The sequence below is a fragment of the Zeus faber genome, assembly GCF_960531495.2.
Source record: "Zeus faber genome assembly, chromosome: 20".
Classification (NCBI taxonomy): domain Eukaryota; kingdom Metazoa; phylum Chordata; class Actinopteri; order Zeiformes; family Zeidae; genus Zeus; species Zeus faber.
Genome location: NC_137207.1, coordinates 19899611 through 19918614, shown reverse-complemented (window position 1 = coordinate 19918614; position 19004 = coordinate 19899611). Strand labels below are relative to the sequence as shown.

General features: G+C 48.7%; 1 protein-coding gene and 1 long non-coding RNA gene across 2 annotated transcripts; one reads left to right on the top strand and one right to left on the bottom strand.

Annotated features, from left to right (window-relative positions):
• The first annotated feature begins 899 nt into the window (after positions 1–899).
• LOC307245512 lies at positions 900–2849 on the top strand. The gene is made up of 3 exons (XR_013844679.1): positions 900–1125; positions 1678–1734; positions 2008–2849. It is a non-coding gene; the product is annotated as an uncharacterized lncRNA (long non-coding RNA).
• Positions 2298–17246, bottom strand: glud1b (glutamate dehydrogenase 1b). The gene is made up of 13 exons (XM_080021112.1): positions 16630–17246; positions 12261–12341; positions 12055–12110; positions 10816–10879; positions 10018–10112; positions 9247–9426; positions 5784–5921; positions 5292–5429; positions 5090–5170; positions 4856–4979; positions 3617–3708; positions 3445–3507; positions 2298–3268 (listed from the first exon to the last, which is right to left on the bottom strand). The coding sequence occupies exons 1-13, from the start codon at positions 17030–17032 to the stop codon at positions 3149–3151; spliced, it is 1635 nt and encodes a 544-aa protein (XP_079877238.1). The 5' UTR covers positions 17033–17246; the 3' UTR covers positions 2298–3148.
• Positions 17247–19004: the final 1758 nt, after the last annotated feature.

The following is a 19004-nucleotide window of genomic DNA, read 5'->3' as shown; positions in this document are numbered from 1 at the left end:
AGGAGGCAGCAGCAGCAGCACTAACCACCGTTCCACCACAACACGTGGCCATGAAATGAAGATAAATGTATTTACTAATGCACTGTTGTTCTTCATGAGCGACAAACGCCATATCCAAGATGCAACCGCCAGCAGGGTTTGAACCCATAACCTTCTGGTTTGTCATGCACTTCCTGACAGGAAGTGGCACTCAGTTCTCATCACACTGTGCATCCGTTTCTCAGATGCATAATCAATTTCCACAGGAATTGTCTTGTTTATTTTACAGTGGAAACAGTCACCTGGCAGACAATATTGAAATTGGGAACAGGCAAAAGCGATGGCAATGGTGGTTGTTCTTCTCTTGCCGAGTGGCGTTTACACTGTCACCTCGCTTGTTCCATCGTCCACCATTTCCACAAGGGTCCAGCTGCAGCCCTCCCTCCTGAGGCCCCCTAGTTCTGTAAGCCAATGGGGGTTGAGCGCGACCTCCCTCCTGAGGCCCCCATTCTGTAAGCCAACCCCAAGCCTTGGGGTGGGGCAGCAGATAACGCTGTTGGCACTTTTGCTCACAGGGGCACACACGCACACACACACATATATAGCGCAGTTTAGTACATAATTATGTGACTTGATTACTCCGCCAGGTTACACTTGGGTGAACAACCCGGAGGCAAATGCCAGAGGGAGGCGGGTTTCTAAGACGCTTCTCATGCAAAGAAGAGCAATTACAGGGAGAGAAGAAAGTGAGAGCCATTCCTGGGAGGAGCCCATGCGGCCAACACCCTGGGAATTCTCACATGCAGACACACACACACACACACACACACACACACACAGCAGTAAGTGGAAGGGTGCCATCTCTCAAAGTCCCTTTTGTCTTGAAATGTTGACAGCACGACTGCTTCCTGCATGACCCACACCAACCTCCAAGGCCATCGCTGCCATTCCAATACAGTACGGTGTGTCTGCGTGTGCATGTGATGGGGCGGGTGTGTGTGTGTGTTTTTTTTTCCCCCACCAGTCTCATATAAGGTGATACCGGTGCTCACCACCACAAGCTTCCTGACAGCCGCTGCTGAACTTCTCCTGCTCTCTGCACCAGCTCAGACCAAATGGATCTCAGCAATCTTATGAAGACAGCCAGTAAGACCACAGATCTCAGCTCTTTCACTTATTAAGTCATTCAATATTGTTTGTTTACAAGATTGTCTAAAGCTAATTTTTGGTATGGACTGTTTTGTTTGTGTGTGTGTGTGTGTGTGTCCGGTAGAGGTTTTATAACGTGATATGGGAATGTAAAATTTTGTTCAATTTCACATTAGTATCAGGGACATTGTATGGACAATGATTTACAAAAATGTACAATCCAATTAGGTAACAGAAAACAGTCCACGCCAATAATTCCATATCCATACTTTTCCAAGTGATCAAATTAAAAAAAAAAAAAAAAGGTAATTTTTTTAAATTCTGAGAAGGACAGCTTCTCCGTTATGATTATGGCATGTATTATATCTATCCATTCATCAATAGAAGGTGGCTCTGGTTTGTGACTTTTTCCTTGCTGCTCAAAGCATCAGCTTAGTCGAGAATTGTTATTATGCACGTTCATTTTGCCAAAGCCGTGGTGGGTACGCGGCTTTAAAATAAACAATGTCAATGTCATCTCATGTCGGTTCTCTCTCTGTGGTCTCCCAGCAAACGCCATTCAGGGGAACAATGGCAACCATGACGAGGACGAGAAAAAAGAGAAAGGTGACCGGGCTGTTTCGATGACCCAACTGTTATTGGCAAATTCTAAGGCTCGGGCAGTAAGACCTACCCGAGTCTCAGAAGTGAACATGCCAGTCGTAAATTCAGTTCACTGATCTTTCCAAATGATTTTGAACATTTTACCTAGATCGATAGCTTACGCTGTACGCCCAATATTTTGGATGACAATATATAGGCCCATTCCAAGACAACATACAGTAAATGTGGAAACATCACGAGGGCATTACGTTACGGTTTGTTCTTCTCTGTCCTCAGGCGGCATTATGGACAAGATCCAGGACGAGATGGTCAATGCATTTGTTGAAAAGAAAGCTGAAGAGGTGACAGAGATGGTCAAGGACAAGGTTGCGGATATGTTTAAATAATGATGCTTCAGCCAAATGCCACCCCACGCGGAGCACCACCTACACTACATGTAATCTTTCCTCGGCTCAAGTCTAGAGGCGGGGCTGTAATGTCACGACTGTATGAAAATACTTTCAATGTATGACAATAAAAGGTCATGGGAACAATTCCCATGCTGAATAACCACAATAACTGCCTAATGTCTTTATTGATGTTTTATTGGTTTAAAAAAAAAAAAAAATAATAAAGTAATACAAACTTTTCCTCAAAGTAAATTCTTTCGCAGAAGTCGTAGGACGGTTAAAAAATAATAATGACTCCGGAAATTGTATAAGTGGAGACCATCTCTTGGTCGCTGCTGCACTGAGTTGGAGCTTTGCCAGAGCAGGGGACGAGGGAGGGAAGGTGAGTGTAGGGTGTAATAGTACTACCTTGGATCTAAACACAAACCTCGGGGGGGGGGGGGGGGGGTGCTTCATATGAAATTTAATCTCAATCGATCCTTTTGAATTATAAGTCAACTCTGGTGGGCGTCACCCTTTTTTTTTTTTTTTTTTTTTAAACCATGGAAGCTCAGACCGAGCGAAGGCATCTTATGTAATGGAAAGAGGAACAAAGACTTCCGCACGGAGGTCCCGGCCCCCGGTGGCTGGAGTAACATAACATACAACAGGCAGAAGAATTGAGATGTGGTCTTTTTAATATCTATCTTGCCGTGTATGGGTCTCCATTGTCCCCCCCCCCCCCCCCCCCCCCCAAAAAAACCCAAAACAAGACAAAAAAGAGATCTGGTGACGGAGTAGCAGACACAGAGAGGACGTCGGCCCACGGGAGGGAGACGCCGGACGGGCCGCGGGGGGGGGGGGGGCCCTCGGCACGCACTTCTTCTGCGCCTCGGTTGTTTTGTAATGAGGCGTCAGGGAAACGGGGCGAGATTTCAATGAGGTGATGTAAACACTGATATGTTCAGAAGGCAGATGAGGAAGGAAGAAGGGCAGCTAAGCAAGCGAGGAGGGTCTTGGCGATTTGCCATCGGCCGCGATCGGCCCTTTTATGTGAAAGTGAGCCCCGCCTCGTTGTAAACCTTGAAGACCTTCTCGATGGCGTTGACGTAGGCGGCCGTCCTCAGGTCCAGGCCCAGGTTGTACTTGCTGGCCGTGCGCATGATTTGCTGCGAGGGGGCAAAAGAACGCAGACGATCACCACACAAGCCAAAAACGGCATTTCCACGCTTTTATTTTGAAAAGGGCGCAACTGGAAGGAGAGCTCCGGCGCTGAGGATATTAGTCGTCGTTCGAACGCCGGGCTACTCCCTAAAGAACAGGTTTGATCGGCGCGCGTTCTTACCCGGGCGGATCTCTCCATGGTGTACGCCAGCCCAGAATGCACAATGTCCTTCTCGGAGGCGCCCTGCGGAGAAGGAAAGATAAATTTCAAGAAACGCAAAGTAAATAAATAAATAAATAAATGGGACGCTATGAGGGTCGAATCCGGCTCCCCCCGAGCGCGCGTCACTCACGGCGACTCGGGCCTGGAAGTCGGCGGTGGGGACGACGGGGATGGGGCCTCCCTGCTTCCCGAACTTCCTCTCCAAGCTCTCCTGCACGGACACTGAGGGAGAGAAGCGGAGAGGTCATTCGCAAACCCGCTGTTTTGCACTCTCCGCGCTCCTCAACACGGTTGCGGATGGCAAAAATCTGTGATGGCGGCGGAAAATAGTCCCAACGTGTTTTGCCGAGGTGTAAACAAGTGGAAACAGGTTGGACGCCGTCAAACAGGTGACAACGGTGAAAGGAATTTGTTGCGTGCGCTTAACTTGAGTCATGAGCAACAACGTTTAGTGCAGATGCAGCAGAATGTAACAACGCATTATGATTATTATGCATTACATCATCATCGGGGCTAATTCTGGCATCACAAAATTGAATTCAAGGACTTTCAAGTACTTTTTAAAGTGCTTTTTTTTTTTTTAACCATTTAAGGAATTCACACAAAACAAATATAATGCATCTTGATCACAATGTGATCTTCATTGATTAAAATATAATCTTATTCTGACTGTTGTTTATATCAATAAATTATTATTCATCTCATTGTCATCTATTGTAAGTGCATATTTCCAACCATGCTAGATTCAATTTAGATTTCCCTGGCATAATCCACGTCGTAAAAGCGATTCTGGAGAAGTTTCATTACATGATTTACATAAATCCAAGGGGGAATATCACAGGAGCACTTCAGCACAAAAGCTATAGTCAAGGTATTTCAGTAATTACATTTTTCAGGATGAATTTTAAGCACTTCAAGTACCCTGTATTATTATTATTATTATTATTATTATTATTATTATTATTATTATTATTAATTATAAATCATAATAATAATTATAAAAATAATAATAGGGCATTATTGGGACTTTCACCAGTGAATCTCAAGCGCAGCATGTGCTATATCTGGAACACCTGTAGGGGTTTCAATTCAGAATGGGAAGACAGGAAGGATGAAGAACAATCCCCAGGGACTGTTCTCAGTGACCTTGTGAGAGTGAAGTGATCAAGCAGCACTGCGTGCCCGACCGCGTTTCTGACCACCTACAAATGCAGGCTTCCGATAATGTGCCCGTCGAATAAATAAATAAAATAAAATGACTTAAGTGTTGGATAACGACTGGATGCCATTCGTTCTCATGATGATAACTCAAGCGGGGAAAGGAAGAAGGGAGGACGGAGAGATGGAGCGCCGCGGCTCCGTCACTCACTGAGCAGGTGGTAGTTGGAGTCCCTCTCGTACTTGAAGGTCAGTCTGCCGTAGCTGACGTGGTTGAGGTTCTTCAGCCACTCGAAGTAGGACACCGTCACACCGCCGGCGTTCAGGTACATGTCCTGCAGGACGCGGACACGTGCTCACATGTAGAGCTCCTTTAAATGCAGGTGTGTGTGTGTGTGTGTGTGTGTGTGTGTGTGTGTGTGTGTGTGTGCGCGCGCGCTCTTACAGGGATGACCATGACATTGTTCTCCAGGAAGATCTTGTCTGCTTCCGGGGTGGTGGGACCGTTGGCACCCTCAGCGATGATCTGCAACACACACACACACACACACACGACTGTGTGATCTGGGGCCAGGACAACACGCGGCTGTATTCAGCAACAAAAGGGGCCTGAGCAGCGTGTCGGGGGACGTGGGGCGTCCGGGCACCTTGGCCTTGATCCGGGGGGCGTTGCTGCGGGTCAGCTGCTTCTCGCCGGCGGCGGGGATCAGGATGTGGCAGTTGGCCTCCAGGATGCTGCCCTCGTAGGGCTTGGCGCCCGGGAAGCCCACAATGGTGCCGTGTTGCTGCGGGGTTGGAGAGGAGGTGAGATGCAGAGGACTGCAAGCGTGCGTTGAGGGGACGGAGAGAGAGAGCGAGAGAGAGAGAGCGCTCCCTAAAAGACGGGTTTGATCGGCGCGTGTTCTAACCCGCCCGGATCTCCCCGTGGTGTACGCCAGCCCAGAATGCACAATGTCCTTCTCAGCTATTCACAGCGTGGTCGTCTCGTAACAAGGATAATCACATTGTACATAAGCTACTGAGGCTAACTACATACACATTCACATCATTAGGATATACCCCTTGAAATGCATCGTTCAAGAGAAGCAGAGAAAAAGCGCGAGAGCGAGAGAAAGAGAGAAAGAGAGAGACATCTGTACCAGCTTGTAGTCCTCCAGCTGCTTGGGGTCGATGCCGTCCGGGTTGTAGATGGAGCCATCGATCTCACCGATGCCCACGCACTTAGCCCCGAACCTGTGCAGGTACCTCATGGAGTGAAGACCCACGTTACCGAAACCCTGCAGGGTGAGGGATACATAGTTCTTATTTATTTCACCGGAATTGCCACAGCTAATGATGATTTGAAGCAAATTATATTACTTTGTTATTTTATCGCAAGGTCAAAGTTGCAAAGTTTCCTAGCAATCCCGAAGTAATTTCTTAGTGGCTAAACATTTTTTAAGTCCCTACTCAAAACTGGAATTTTACAGACGCTTTTAAAATACATTATTAAATTGTACTCTGGCGCCCCTTAGTGGCCACTTTCTGCAACTACACATGTAGTGGCGCAGATGAATAAGCAAACCATCCGCAGGGTCATTTCAGTGTGTTGCTCGGTGGAATAGAGGGATATTAAAGCAAGTGGATCTTTGGCTTAGTGGCTGCATTAATAAAGATTTCGTACACAGTAGATTTAGATTTCATATTGATTCATAGGAGAGGTAATTCTAACCCGGTTCTTGCTTTGAATTATTCGACTGGAGATGCAGAACAACTGCGTTTTGGGGACTAAACAGCGCTGTGATGTGCTCTTCTTTCATTGGCATGGTACTCGCGCAATCTCCAAGGAAATCTAATCTCGCCGGCACGTAATCCCCAAACACACACGGATCAAGCAGTTCAACACCACTGTCACGAAGCAGCTGCCATAAAACCCAATCCACCCCCGCAACCCCCAACCCCCATCTCTGCTTTTCTTCACCCTTCACGGCCTTCGCCGCTGCCCAATTGCACTTGCACATTCTTCATCTCCACGTCCATTCGATGAACGCGGGACAATCAAGCCGGCCAACAGAAAACAAAGTTTTTGAAGGGAAGCACTCTCTCGGAACATCTGTCAGAAAGAAACTCAGACGAGCGGTTTCTTCTAAAGGCCGTCGGTTTGTCCGGCCGTCTTGCAGAGTCATCTCTGTGCGGAGGGGAGCCCCTCTCGCCGCCTCCTCGCTCCCTCACCGCGGCTCCGTTACGGGCACGGCAGCAGAGACTTCCTGATCCGCTGCGGAGCGCGGCACTGGACGGGGGCAGATGGCAGGGCTCTGATTGAAAGGGAATCTTAACAAAAAGCCTGCGTCAGAGTGGCGTCACCGGGGAGCGAAGACTTAAATCCCCTGTGCAGCGCGGAGGCGGAGAGACTGACGACCGGATCTTTCCTTTCGGGCGCCGTTTTGACGTTTGAGAGCGCGAGATGAAACACACGGGGTGGAACTCGGCCGGATATGAAGGGTGTTGGTGTCACGGCAGTATTTCGTTTTTCTTCCAAATATTCTTGAACAGAGGCCGTGCGCGAAGAGGTGTTGTCATGGTCGAGAAAGGATTAAGAAACGACCGACTTCCCCCACAGCACGGCATTTTTTCCTAAATATCCTCTGTTCGAATTAAACGCCTGATTGACTGTTTAACCACGGGACGCAAGCTAAAATTAGGAAAAAGGCCTCGGTCGATATCCCCAGTTGTAATGCTCACATGACAAAATCAAATATCACAATGTATTTTGGCAAATACCTTGATATGCATCATTTCATGATATTTTGGGGATGACTATTGGTGCTTTCAAAACATATTGACACACAAGAAATGTTTGTTAAACCATCATTAGTAACGTGGATATTATGACATTACTATGATATTATGGATTACCATCCACAACCCCAGACGACATCTGGTGTCATATCATGTCAACCTCGCTAAGTACCACAACAGTGTAACAGAGTCTATCCCATATACATAAGCCTTTATCTATTTTGTACCCCCACCCTGCATTACACTTGAGTTCTTATTTCATTTATTTTATTCTATAGTAATCGACTCACTGCATTACGTTTTAGTTAGTCCTTCAAGTAGAAATTCTTAGGTAGCTCCTGTGTTCAGTCTAGGACATATTGTGTGTGATCACCGGGAGCGTTGCATTGACATTTCACTGTATATATGTATGAAAGTATGTACAGCATATGTATGTGACGAATAAACCTCTTGAATCTTGAATCTCTGTGGCATTTGAGTTACTGCAGCTAAATTACTCCAGTTATTCACAGCGTAGTCGCCTCAAAACGAGGATAATCACATCGTACTCAAGCTACTAAGGCTAACTATATATAGTATACACATTCATATCATTAGGACATACCCCCTGAAATGCATCATATCGTAAAGTTACGCAACATGTTTACCAACTCGAGATGCACCGGTTGCAATTTTCTTGGTCGATTCCTATTTCTGATTTTTGACAAAAACATCCCGTGACCTGATCACGCAAAAGGAACGCTGCACATACAGACTACCGCTGCAGTTTTCAGTTACCACAATAGTGAGATTGCGGATTTTGACACTGTTTATTATTGTTCATTATTCACGATGGAACGATAATAAAATATGAAACTGTCCCTGAGTTCCAATAAAATTGAATATGGACTGTCACCATGTTCCAGTATAATTCAACCTGTAACTCTGAATGAGCTTTAATAGAACACAACATATAAGCTACATGGAGATGTCCAGTTCAAACTTCAAATTAAAAGTCTCACTTTAAAGGGCTAATATACATTGAAAACATACATTTTATTGATATGGTACTTTGCAAATAAATTGCAATCATTACAAAAAATAAACTTTGCAGACTAGAATTTGCAGACTCTTCTCGCTCTCGTTCACTGGAAGTCCTCCTTCGCTCACCGTGCGTTAAACCAAGTCAAACAACTCGTTTTACTGAGTGACTCGTCAAGAGCCGAGTCTCAAAAAAAAAAAAAAAAAAAGAGACACTTTTCATCACAAGTGGAGCTCCACTGTGACAGTGATAGACACTCAGACTGTACAATGTTAGAATACTGTCAGGCCATAAATAAATAATTTATCTTATCTTTATTTACCTTGAAGTACCTCAAAACAGCCGCCATTCTCTTTCTTGAGCGTCAACTACACAACTATTTACATTACCTTGGTATCGGGTTTGAGTATTGGAGCATTTTTACGAGTACATGAGCGCTGTATGGGTGTGTACATTCAATCGGCACAGAATCTAAAAATATATCTATACATCCCATTTTACCTCGGGAATGCAGCTTTACACCTCGTGGATAACAAAGAACCGCTCGATGCGTATCAGCGGATGTTGAGTGAGTGAGTGGGAGGGAGGGGAGGGGAGGGGATACAGAACCACAGGTCACAGCATCTGGTCCAATCCCAGGGGTGTAGTTTAAATTCCCAATAAATGTACAGTATTGTTTTGTATCGACTGATTCACAAAAACGCACGCGGGTGGGGGGGGTCGGCAATATCGATGTATCGGCATTTCGCCCCCGGCCCTCGTCTTTCATCATTTTTGAGCGTCCCCCCAATCGAAGCACCCACCTGGATGATGAAGGTCTTGTCCTGGAAGCCGGGGTTCATGCCCACCATGCTCATGTAGGAGGCTTCATTGATGAAGTTCTCGATGCCGTGGAAGACTCCGCGCCCGGTGGCCGAGATGCGGCCGTGGATGCCGCCCTGGCTGATGGGCTTCCCCGTCACGCAGGCGTGGGCGTTGATGTCCTGCGTGGAAAAGAGTTTGGAGAGGAAGTCATTGAGTGCGACTGTAGGAAGGTCATGAAGGCCGCTTGAGGACATAGAAAATTCACAACGGTAGCCTGGGCTCGGACACTCGGGTCGAGAATGCGTCAGCCACTTCAACCCCCTGCCAAGGCGATCTGGGACGAGTTGCAGGGTTGTGCACGATGATAAGAGTGATGGGAGTGCGGAACTGCGCGTTTTACATCTTTCTGTCCAAACAACCATCCACCCATCAAACCTGTTTCAATAAGGGGAGCATGTGCACAAATGAATGCAGTGTTTGCCCTGTGGTTCAGCTCTCCTCACCTGACCATTATCCCACTACAATATGAATATAGGCTGCGGGTAAATATTGTTCAGCGTTTAAATGAAAAGCTTGTTTGCAGAGCTTTAATGGGCCAGTGGTCTGACTGCTGATAGCATCGTGAAGCAAACACAGAAACACACCCCAGGGAGGGGAGGAGGGAAGAGGCTGCTGGGAGGAAAACACCTCTTTTATCAAACTGGATTATCGGATCTGCTGTATCTCCTTGACATGGGTGTGTGTGTGTGTGTGTGTGTGTCACAGCTTACAGTGTGAGCTATGGTGTTGGCGTAGGTGTCAGCGATCCAGGACATTTCCCTCTCTCCTGTGCTCATGTCGGGGGCGGGGACGTCGATTCCAGGCCCTGGTGGAGGAGGACATTTAAGATCTTTAATCTTCACCCGTAGCATTAGATTAGGTTAGATTAAACGAAATGTCATTGCACAGAGTACAAGCACTGAGGCAACAAAATGCATTTCTCTGCATTTCACCATCCTAGTAACTGAGGTATCTAGGAGCAGTGGGCTGCCATGTAGCGGCGCCCGGGGAGCAGGCTGTGTGAAAGGTACTCGCTCTGGGGCTGGAGGTGTGAATGTGAAACAATGTGAAACCCAGGCCCTGTGCCCTTGTACCGCAGACACATGCGCTGCGAGGGGCCACGTAACTGGAAGCCAGGTCCAAAAACAGAACCTCATATAGGCGGGGTGAAGTGTGTGTGTGTGTGTGTGTGTGTGTGTGTGTTTGTGTGTGAGCATGGAGGCCACTATAGAGGCTAGCATTGTACAAATAAAAAGATATCTTGTGCAGAGGGATAATGCTAGGCCTGCAGGGGGTGCTGTAAAATGTACTGACCGTACGCAGTGAAACAAATAATCACAATCACAGTCAATGTGCACATAGCAGTCAGTGTCACATTCTCTCTCCTATGTTTGGGTTGAACACATTACAGGCATGAGTCTACATACAGCTATAGGAGAAGAAAATTACCTAATAGCGGCTGTCTATGACAGTTAGGTGTGTGTGTGTGTCTGTGTGTGTGTTTATCCTATCCACACGGACAAACTCACCAATGAAGCCCTTCTTGGCCAGCTCAATGGTGAACCTCCTTGTGATTTTCTCCAGCTCATTATCCTAGCAGACATACAAATACATTAAAATGTGTTATCCCACATATCGAAAATAGAAGATTCCTCCATTTCAAATAGAGGGTCAGATTAAAAAAAAAATAATACATATATACACCAATAATATTAAAGTAGTGTAAGATTTTGTAAAAAAAACAACAAAAAAAAGAAATCTTGTATTAGATTCCATCCCATATTTATAGCTCCCACTTGTCAACCTAGATGCGATTAATAACTTAAATTACCATATTGACTTGTCTCTCTTGTAAAAGATATTCTGAATATCAATAGACTTAACACTTTTTACATTTACTAAAGATGGATATCAGACCATAATATAAATTGATCAGACTCCCTGATTTACTAATAATCTGGATGGTCGACCCCGACTAGACAGAGCACAGAGTTTACAAACGGTGTCTTCCTGCATTTGTCTTGTAGTTTCCAGCATCAGAGCAAACATATGACTCACAGAGGTCTGAGTCACTGTTTCTTCAACAGAACAAACCAAACTAGTCAAAAAAAAAAAAAGAGGGAAAAGGCAGAGCACATTCAATGATGTGGTGTCTGGTGGTCTATGAAAACCGCTTCTCCTCGAGCCTTCAAGAATCAAGAGCCGCTTTGAAAACATAAAGATGTAATTATCTGCCTCAGCTGCCAAACATAAACAGGCCATTTGTCCCCCGCCTGTCAGCGCTCCTCCCCTCCTTCCCCATTGCTGTTCCTTCCCCTTTCCTGTCCTTGTCCCGTATCGCTGACCTGACTTCTCCCTTTCTACCGAAAGCCGAGGGGTGGGAAAAGATCAGACAAATAGGAAAGCAGAAGCTGCTCTGTCCCGATCGCTCCAGGAGGAAGGAGGCGTGCGTGCGTGCGTGCGTGAGAGAGCAATGCTTCCTCCGTGTGAAGTTTAAATACACAGCCCTGTGTGGCAGCCTCGCTCTCTCACACAAACTGTAGGCCTTTGGGTTACAGTGCGGATACGACTTAAATCGGGCCTCAGAGAGACTTAAAGCTGAGTAATCCAGGAAAAGTGCAGGAAACGACTTGTTTAAATGTGTTCATTGTGAGGTGCAGACGTTTGGCTCTTTCCCGCAAAAAAGCAGGACAGTGTGCAGTTACACTACATTATGCGACTATAAAAAGACACGTAGTTCTTGGGGTCAGGCGGAGGTGTGGACCTACACTGTAATTCTTGGGGTTGATCTTGACTCCGGCTTTGGCTCCCCCGAATGGCACATCTGGAAGTCGAGAGAACACAGATTACAAACAACCGCGGGATTAACACAACTGAAAGACGCGAACACACACACACAATTGCATGGACGGGTCCCTACCAGGCGAGTCATGCTGGTAGGACGGATCATGAGATATCAACGCTCAGAACTCACCGACCACAGCACACTTGTAGGTCATCAGGGAGGCCAGGGCCTTCACCTCGTCCACGGACACTTCTGTGCTGTACCGGATACCTGGAGGGGACGGACAAGTAGGGTTAAGCCACAAGGTCCCCTGTTGAGAGGTTTGACTGGGCAAAGATTCTGAAATGAAATCCTTCACATGCACTTTACCGCACATATCCGAATATACAAATGGCCTATCGCATATACAAAACTTTATTCCTTTCAATTTTGTACCACCACTTTGTACTATCTTTTTCAGTCTTATTTTATTTATATTACTCTAGCACCTTCAGCACCTTCAGCACCGTTGTCCCCTAATCTTGGTGTAGGTTTAATATAAGATGATCTGTAAAACAGGGTTCAGAGAGCGCTGCCGGCCTATTAAAGCTGGACGGTATTAGCTAACGGTAAGAAGGGGAAATGAGCGAGACAGCGGTTACACTCAAAGACGTGCAAAACAATGAAAATCAATAGAGACGATTAAGCATTGTCTTTGACCGACAACAAAAGGAAAGCTCGGATAAATTGGATTAAAGAATGAATGGGAAGATAAATCAGTGAAAGTGTTTGCTCCCCACGAGCACAAAGGGCTTCCCCCAAAAGGGGCAAAGGTCAACCGACTGCCTTTGGGCAGTGACTGTCATGGCGAGTGGGAGGGGGTGGAGAAGACCTCCATCTGACCCTCTGCCGGTGCTCTCTTACCCTTTGGGGAGTTACTGCAGTTACCTCAGCGGCATCCGTGTGCTAGCGTGGCCAAAATGCATATTGCAGTGTTACGAAAAAAACTACGCTAAGCAAGTCACAATACTCCATCCCACAGGCAGAAGAACATTGTGCGCGTGTTCAAAGACACCAAATATAGCTCCTCCAGAGTTATCTCACGCATGAAAACCCAAGGGCACGCAGGGCTAAAGGAGACTGCAGCTTGCAACGGTGCGTGTGTGTGTGCGTGTGCGCGGGTCTGTCCCGTTACAATTGCTTCTTTGGTCCAGTGCCAAAGGGAGTGGAAGCAGTGGTGAACGCAAGCCCTCCCACGCCACTGGCCATTAAGTATGACGTCACCGCTCAGTGCCGCTCGCCGACAACATCCAGCGCCGGCGGCCCGACTTCGCCCTCTGTGCGAATCCTACCTAGTTAACAGTGACATGTAGAAAAGAAAAACAAATAAAGCCTGTCCCTGTGCCACAGGACGGTGGGCCGCTACAATTCTTCTCCTCCCGCTCTCTGTCCACCCTAAGCTCAGCAGAGTGGACCCGAGGCCACAGAAAAGAATCGCAAGCCGCTCCTCCCATCCCCCACCCGCCAATCAACCAATTCCGTCGGCCCTCCGCCCTCCCACAGCCCTCGATCTGCACGCGAACAGAACAAAACACTCTGGAAAACACGCACATCTCCCGAAGGTGGGCTGGCTGAGGACTGAAGGGACTGGACCCAGGGTGATCCGAACGTGGTGCGAACTGCTGAATATGCCCACAAGTGTAGAGAGAGGGGGGGGGGGGGGGGGGGGGAAAGCAGACGTGGAGTGAAATGGAGAAGGGGGGGGGGCCTTCCACGCTGCAGTTCCTTTTCCTGGAAACCGTGCGTCAGTGTTTCCCCTCGTTGCGAAGCCAACAGTAACCCAGAGGGGGCACACACACACACACACACACACACACACACTTTTTTCACATTCATCCCAGCACAAAACGGGAACAAATGCAACATTTTTGAAAAACTGAATCAAAGTGGTATATGTGGAAGTGGAAAGTGGGGAAGAGGCAGTGGAAGTTTAAATCTCCACAGACAAACTCTCTAATGGGTTTGTGACTGAGTCATAAAACAGCTTGTGGTACACACTAGAAGACATCCCATGGAACAGGAGGGTGATCTGCACGAACAAGCAAATTACTATTGGCTGGAATAGAACTGAGTAGACACGGGTGATTACACAGACCAAACAAAACTTGCATGGTTTCGAAGTGAGTCAAATTTCCACAAATTCCTTCCCTCATGTGGGTGTGGTTCTTTTAGCCTGCACACACTTGTAGCTCTGTGCGTCGGTAGGGAGCAGTGTGGTTTCCCTGTCCGAGCCCAAAAAGTAAGTACACTACAGTACACACCTGCGCAAAAAAACAAAACAAAACAGCCTTTGCACTTTGAGATCTACACCGAGCAGAGCAGGAAGAGGGGTCTAGGACCTGCGTCAATGATTAACCCTTAAATGGAAATACAGACTTTTACAAACAACACGCCCCTCTTATGCAGGGGCTATGGCATGAGGGGCATAGGTCAACTCAGTTGATAAATGTCCCAAATTGTGTGCGCATAAAAAAAATGCATTGAGCAGAGTGGCGAGATGATGCATTAGAATTATTTTTGCATCAAAATATAAAGACTGATGTCTAGAGTATCTTCTATGAAATGATGAGTGACTTTCACCTGATAGGAACTCAGGCCGGGACTGAACGGTGCTGAATACAAACGACGGCGACGAAAACACTCCGTCCAGGTTTTTATTTGACTTAATATATTCCGTTTGAAATGGTGGTTTGATGATAACCGAATTGCAATTTTAAATCGTTGTAGGTGCAAGTCCATTACACAGCACACACCAAATGGCTCCACCCCTGAGGCAAAAGTTATATTGGACCATATTGCTGTTCCTACTTCCAATCGAAGGTTTCTAATCCCACTTTCGTACTTACTACTGGGGACGTGCAGTATGTGTATGTATGTGACAAACAATCTCTTGAACTTGAAGAGTAACAGGTCTGGTTACTGTTATTGACAGAAGGCGTGTAAGAAAAGATGCGTCCATGAATAATTTTCACAAAGCTGCAATGGACATTTGACAGCGTCAAAAAATAAATAAAAAATAAAAAAATTGTGCCCTTTGACTTGACTGAATGACACGAATGTCTCCTTCCACCCAGAATATCTCAGGTTCCCCCCCCTCCTCTCTCCAGCACCCTCCCCCACCTGTCACGGCTGACGAATGGAAGTGCCTGGACGCTCAACCACCCCCCTATACTCCCATCGCCCAGAATGCAGTGCCCCTGCCTTGAACTTGGATCTCTTAACCACTAAAGGATCCGCCTCTCGTGATAATCTGAACTCTGCGGATGTAATCCCGCACACATGAGGCGTAACTTTTGACTCGTTTTTAGTTTCACCCTGAATGCATTCTATGACACATGTCCAGACGGGCCGCGGGCACAGGAACTATCACCAGATACCTTTCTGATTTCAGCTAAACATGGAGTGAGGCAGCTGTTTTGGACAGCACAATCCCAAGCATTTACAAATCCCAGCATTTTGCCAGATCTTCAAAACTGTCCACTAAGGCTGGTACTTTGGATAAAAGGCAGCAGCAGCCCACGCTTGCTTATGCTGCGTTCCAAATTACGTCGAAACTCGAAAAAGTCCGACGTCGAAAAGGAAAAGTGCAAAGGAATATTGCAATTTCCAAATTCCAAATCGGAATCTCCGAGAAAACAGCTCTGACGTCAAAATAGCATGTGCGGCACTGACCGTTAACGTGAACAAGATTCCATTTGCATGCATTTATATTTGAAAAGCCCGTTACTTCGATCCAGACTACTCCGAATTCCGCAGCCTACGAAACCTATGTTACAACACAACGTACAGATTGTGTTGACATAAATTTGAGGCTGCGGAATTCCCAAGCTGTCCAACGAAGCGCGCATTGGCTGGGGCGTCCATGTTTTCTCCGGAACAGAGACAGTGGACGCGTTGAGTTGCTGGATATTGCCGGATTTCCGCGGCGCCCGGGAACGCAGCACAATAACGGAGCGCGGTGACGGCAGTTTGCGCTGCGGTTTGACAGCTAGCATCGGAGCTAGCGTCGGAGCTAGCACCGCAGCCCGAGGCCACGGGTGTGAGGGAAGGGAAGGTCACTCAAAATGCCCTTAAAAACTTAACGCGGGCATGACAGCAGGGGGGAAACATATGCACGCGAAGGAAAAAGACGAGCGGCGCAATATGAAGGCGTTGAGCTAAGGTAACGCTACAGTTAGCTGACGAAAACTCTTCTTGACGAGTGACTCAGAGGGAGTCGTTCGAGGAGGACTTCCGGCGAACGGGTCAGAAGAGTCGGTTCGGTCGGTTCCGAGCTCGGTTCTAAATGGAATTCATGCCACAAAATATTTCTAGGCTCCAATTCTATCTAAAAACATTTATTTTTTTGCATGTTGTGAACCACAAGTCATTAAAAAAAAAAAAATAGTAGTTAAATTAGAATTTATCGCTCGGCCCACTCGTTTTTTTTCCTGGGGTGACTGCCGAGCCCTTTGAAACGACTCGTCCGCTATGAACTAATTGACAGGCCAGCGAGGCACTCGGCTCTCGGCTCTCTTACCCCCCTTGCAGGGCGTCCTGTGCTGGCTGTGCTGGGCGCGGTAGGCCTCCACCACCTCCCACTCGCCGCTGTCCCTTTTGATGGGGAAGGAGACGCTCAGGACGTGGTTGCAGGGCTTGATGATGCGCAGGATGCCCCGCACCCGGATCCTCTTCTGCTCGGGGGTCTCCCGGGTCCGCAGGTCCTCCACCAGCTTGTCCTCCACGATGGCGGCGCCGCGGTCGAAGAAGCCCTCGACCATGCGAAAGAAGTTGGGGTCGTCGGTCTTGTCCGCCGCCGCGTCGGCGTAGCTTCTCACCCGCATCATAGCGGAGGAAGACGCGGGCAGCACGGCTTCCGCGCAGCCGGAGGCCAGAGCGGTGGACGCGGAGCGGCCGAGGAGCTCCCCGAAGTAGCGGTACATGGCTGCGGGGATTCGGGCGGAGGGAGTGGGAGGGGGTGAACAAGCGGACGGTGACTCAGTGGGATGGGGGAGGTAAAAAAAAAAACCGAGCGACACGGCTTCGAACTGCGTCCCGTCCTCCGGCTGACTGGAGGGTGGCACGCCGCGTCGTGGTGCTTTTAAAGCGGCAGCGGCAGCAGCAACCGCGCGGTGGGGTCCTCCGGGCAGCACCGAGGGGGCGGGGCAGTGGGGCAGTCCGGCGCGCGCGCGTCGGCGTTGTGACGTCGGCGGAGCGACGGAGCGCGCCCCCGACTCTGCACCAATTTGGAGTACTCGGACCCCGCTATCGCAGTAAAAGTACCGATACTTGTGGAGTCTTGTGGTCACAGTATGACCCTAATAAAAGTGAAAAGTACCACAGTCGCAGAATGACAGCACCTGCTCTTCAATGTGCCGAAAGTATTCAAAGTAAAAGTTGCGTCTCATCCAGTGCCCTGATGTGGCAGCCCCATAATGCACAAAGCGCTCATGCATATCGTCATTGCAAGTTACCAAATACTAGTATACATTATGTGCTGCCGCGGAAATGTACGAATATATAAAATGGATCCTGATAAAATAAATAAAGCAATGCAAAAACCGCGGTAGAAATGCAGCGGAGTAAAAAGAACAGATCCGTGTATTTTAGGGGAGTACGTCAAGTCTTGTGAAAATATATATACTTGAGTACAGTTACTTGAAAAATGTAACTAAGTGCGCCAGCGAAGTACTTGCACTTTGACATCCCATTGTGACAAGGCGGGCCGCATGAATCGCGGTATTGTCAGCACATCATCATTTTGCGTAACGGGCGGGGAGCCGTGTCCGCTCGGCCCTGGTCATTCATTAGCTCGGGCACCGGCGCTGCACTTTGTGTCCTGCTCTCCTCCAGAGCTCTCCCGTATCTTTACTGTCATCAGCATTTCGCATATCGCCCCGAAGGAAGCCACGGAGGAGAAGGGGGGGGGGGGGGGGGGGGCGGCGTTGGGTATTTTATGGCGGTTATCACCGAGCCGCCTTTTATGGCCGCCCGCAAACCGACGTGGCGCGCAGGAGCGGTGTAACGTCCGGCGCGCGGTCGACGTCTCGGGGGACGTTTTTGGGGTTCACCGCCGCGTCGGGCTGTCTCTCCTCGACCCCGCGACCGCCAGCGGCGAACGCGGGGCGGCGCTGTTGTCGCGGCCGCCCCGCGCCGCCGCCCGCGTCCGCGCGGGGCTCTCTCCGATCTCACGTCGGGGGCCGCGCGTCTCGTCGGCGCCCTGTGCCAGGCTCAGCGATCGCGTCGCCGAACGCCTTTCCCCCGGCGCCTGCCCCTCGGACCCCGCCGCCCGAGGGAGCGCGGGGTGCGGTCCCCGCGACTTGAGGTCGCTCGTGGGGTGGGGGGGTTGGGGAAACAACGTAAGCCCTGACCCGGCTCCCGCGCGCCCGTGGACTCTGCACGGAGATAAGGCGTTTGATGTAATTAACCGGGGGGGAATCTCGGGCCTCTGATGCTGTTGGCGCTTATCTCCCCCGTTGCCCAATCTCGGCGCTGCGGCAGCGTTTCTTTATTGGTTACTGACGGGTAAATGCCGACACCCCCCCCCCCCCCCCCCCCGCGCCACACCTAGGCGGAGCGCCACCCTTTGACTCTCCCTGGAACCGGAATGGCTTGGTTGGCGGCGGTGTGAGGCGGTGGTTCTGTCCGTTCCGACTGTTTTGGGGTTTTTTTGTTTGTTTTTTTTGGGGGGTGTTTCTTCAAATATCAGCGAATGAGGTGATCTGCGCTCCAGTCTCCACCAAATGAAATGACACAACTCACACCTCGCGCCTTTGACCCCCACTGACGACGCTTCCCCGCGTCGTGACTCACGCCGCGCGGTCCCACGTCGTGGCGCGTCAGGCTTCGGAGTAGAATGAATGTTTTGGCGTCGCGCGTCTAGTTTCAGACAAGGTCTCCGTCCGAGCGTGACCT

Bases quoted from the DNA above. Each gene is read 5' to 3' on its own strand.
- glud1b (XM_080021112.1), bottom strand. From the start codon at position 17,032: ATGTACCGCTACTTCGGGGAGCTCCTCGGCCGCTCCGCGTCCACCGCT. The intron at 5,922-9,246 runs GTGGGTGCTTCG...CTCACCCTGCAG, and splicing joins ACAAGACCTTCATCATCCAG to GGTTTCGGTAACGTGGGTCT. The intron at 3,709-4,855 runs GTGAGTGACGGA...TCTCTCCCTCAG, and splicing joins CTCCAACTACCACCTGCTCA to TGTCCGTGCAGGAGAGCTTG.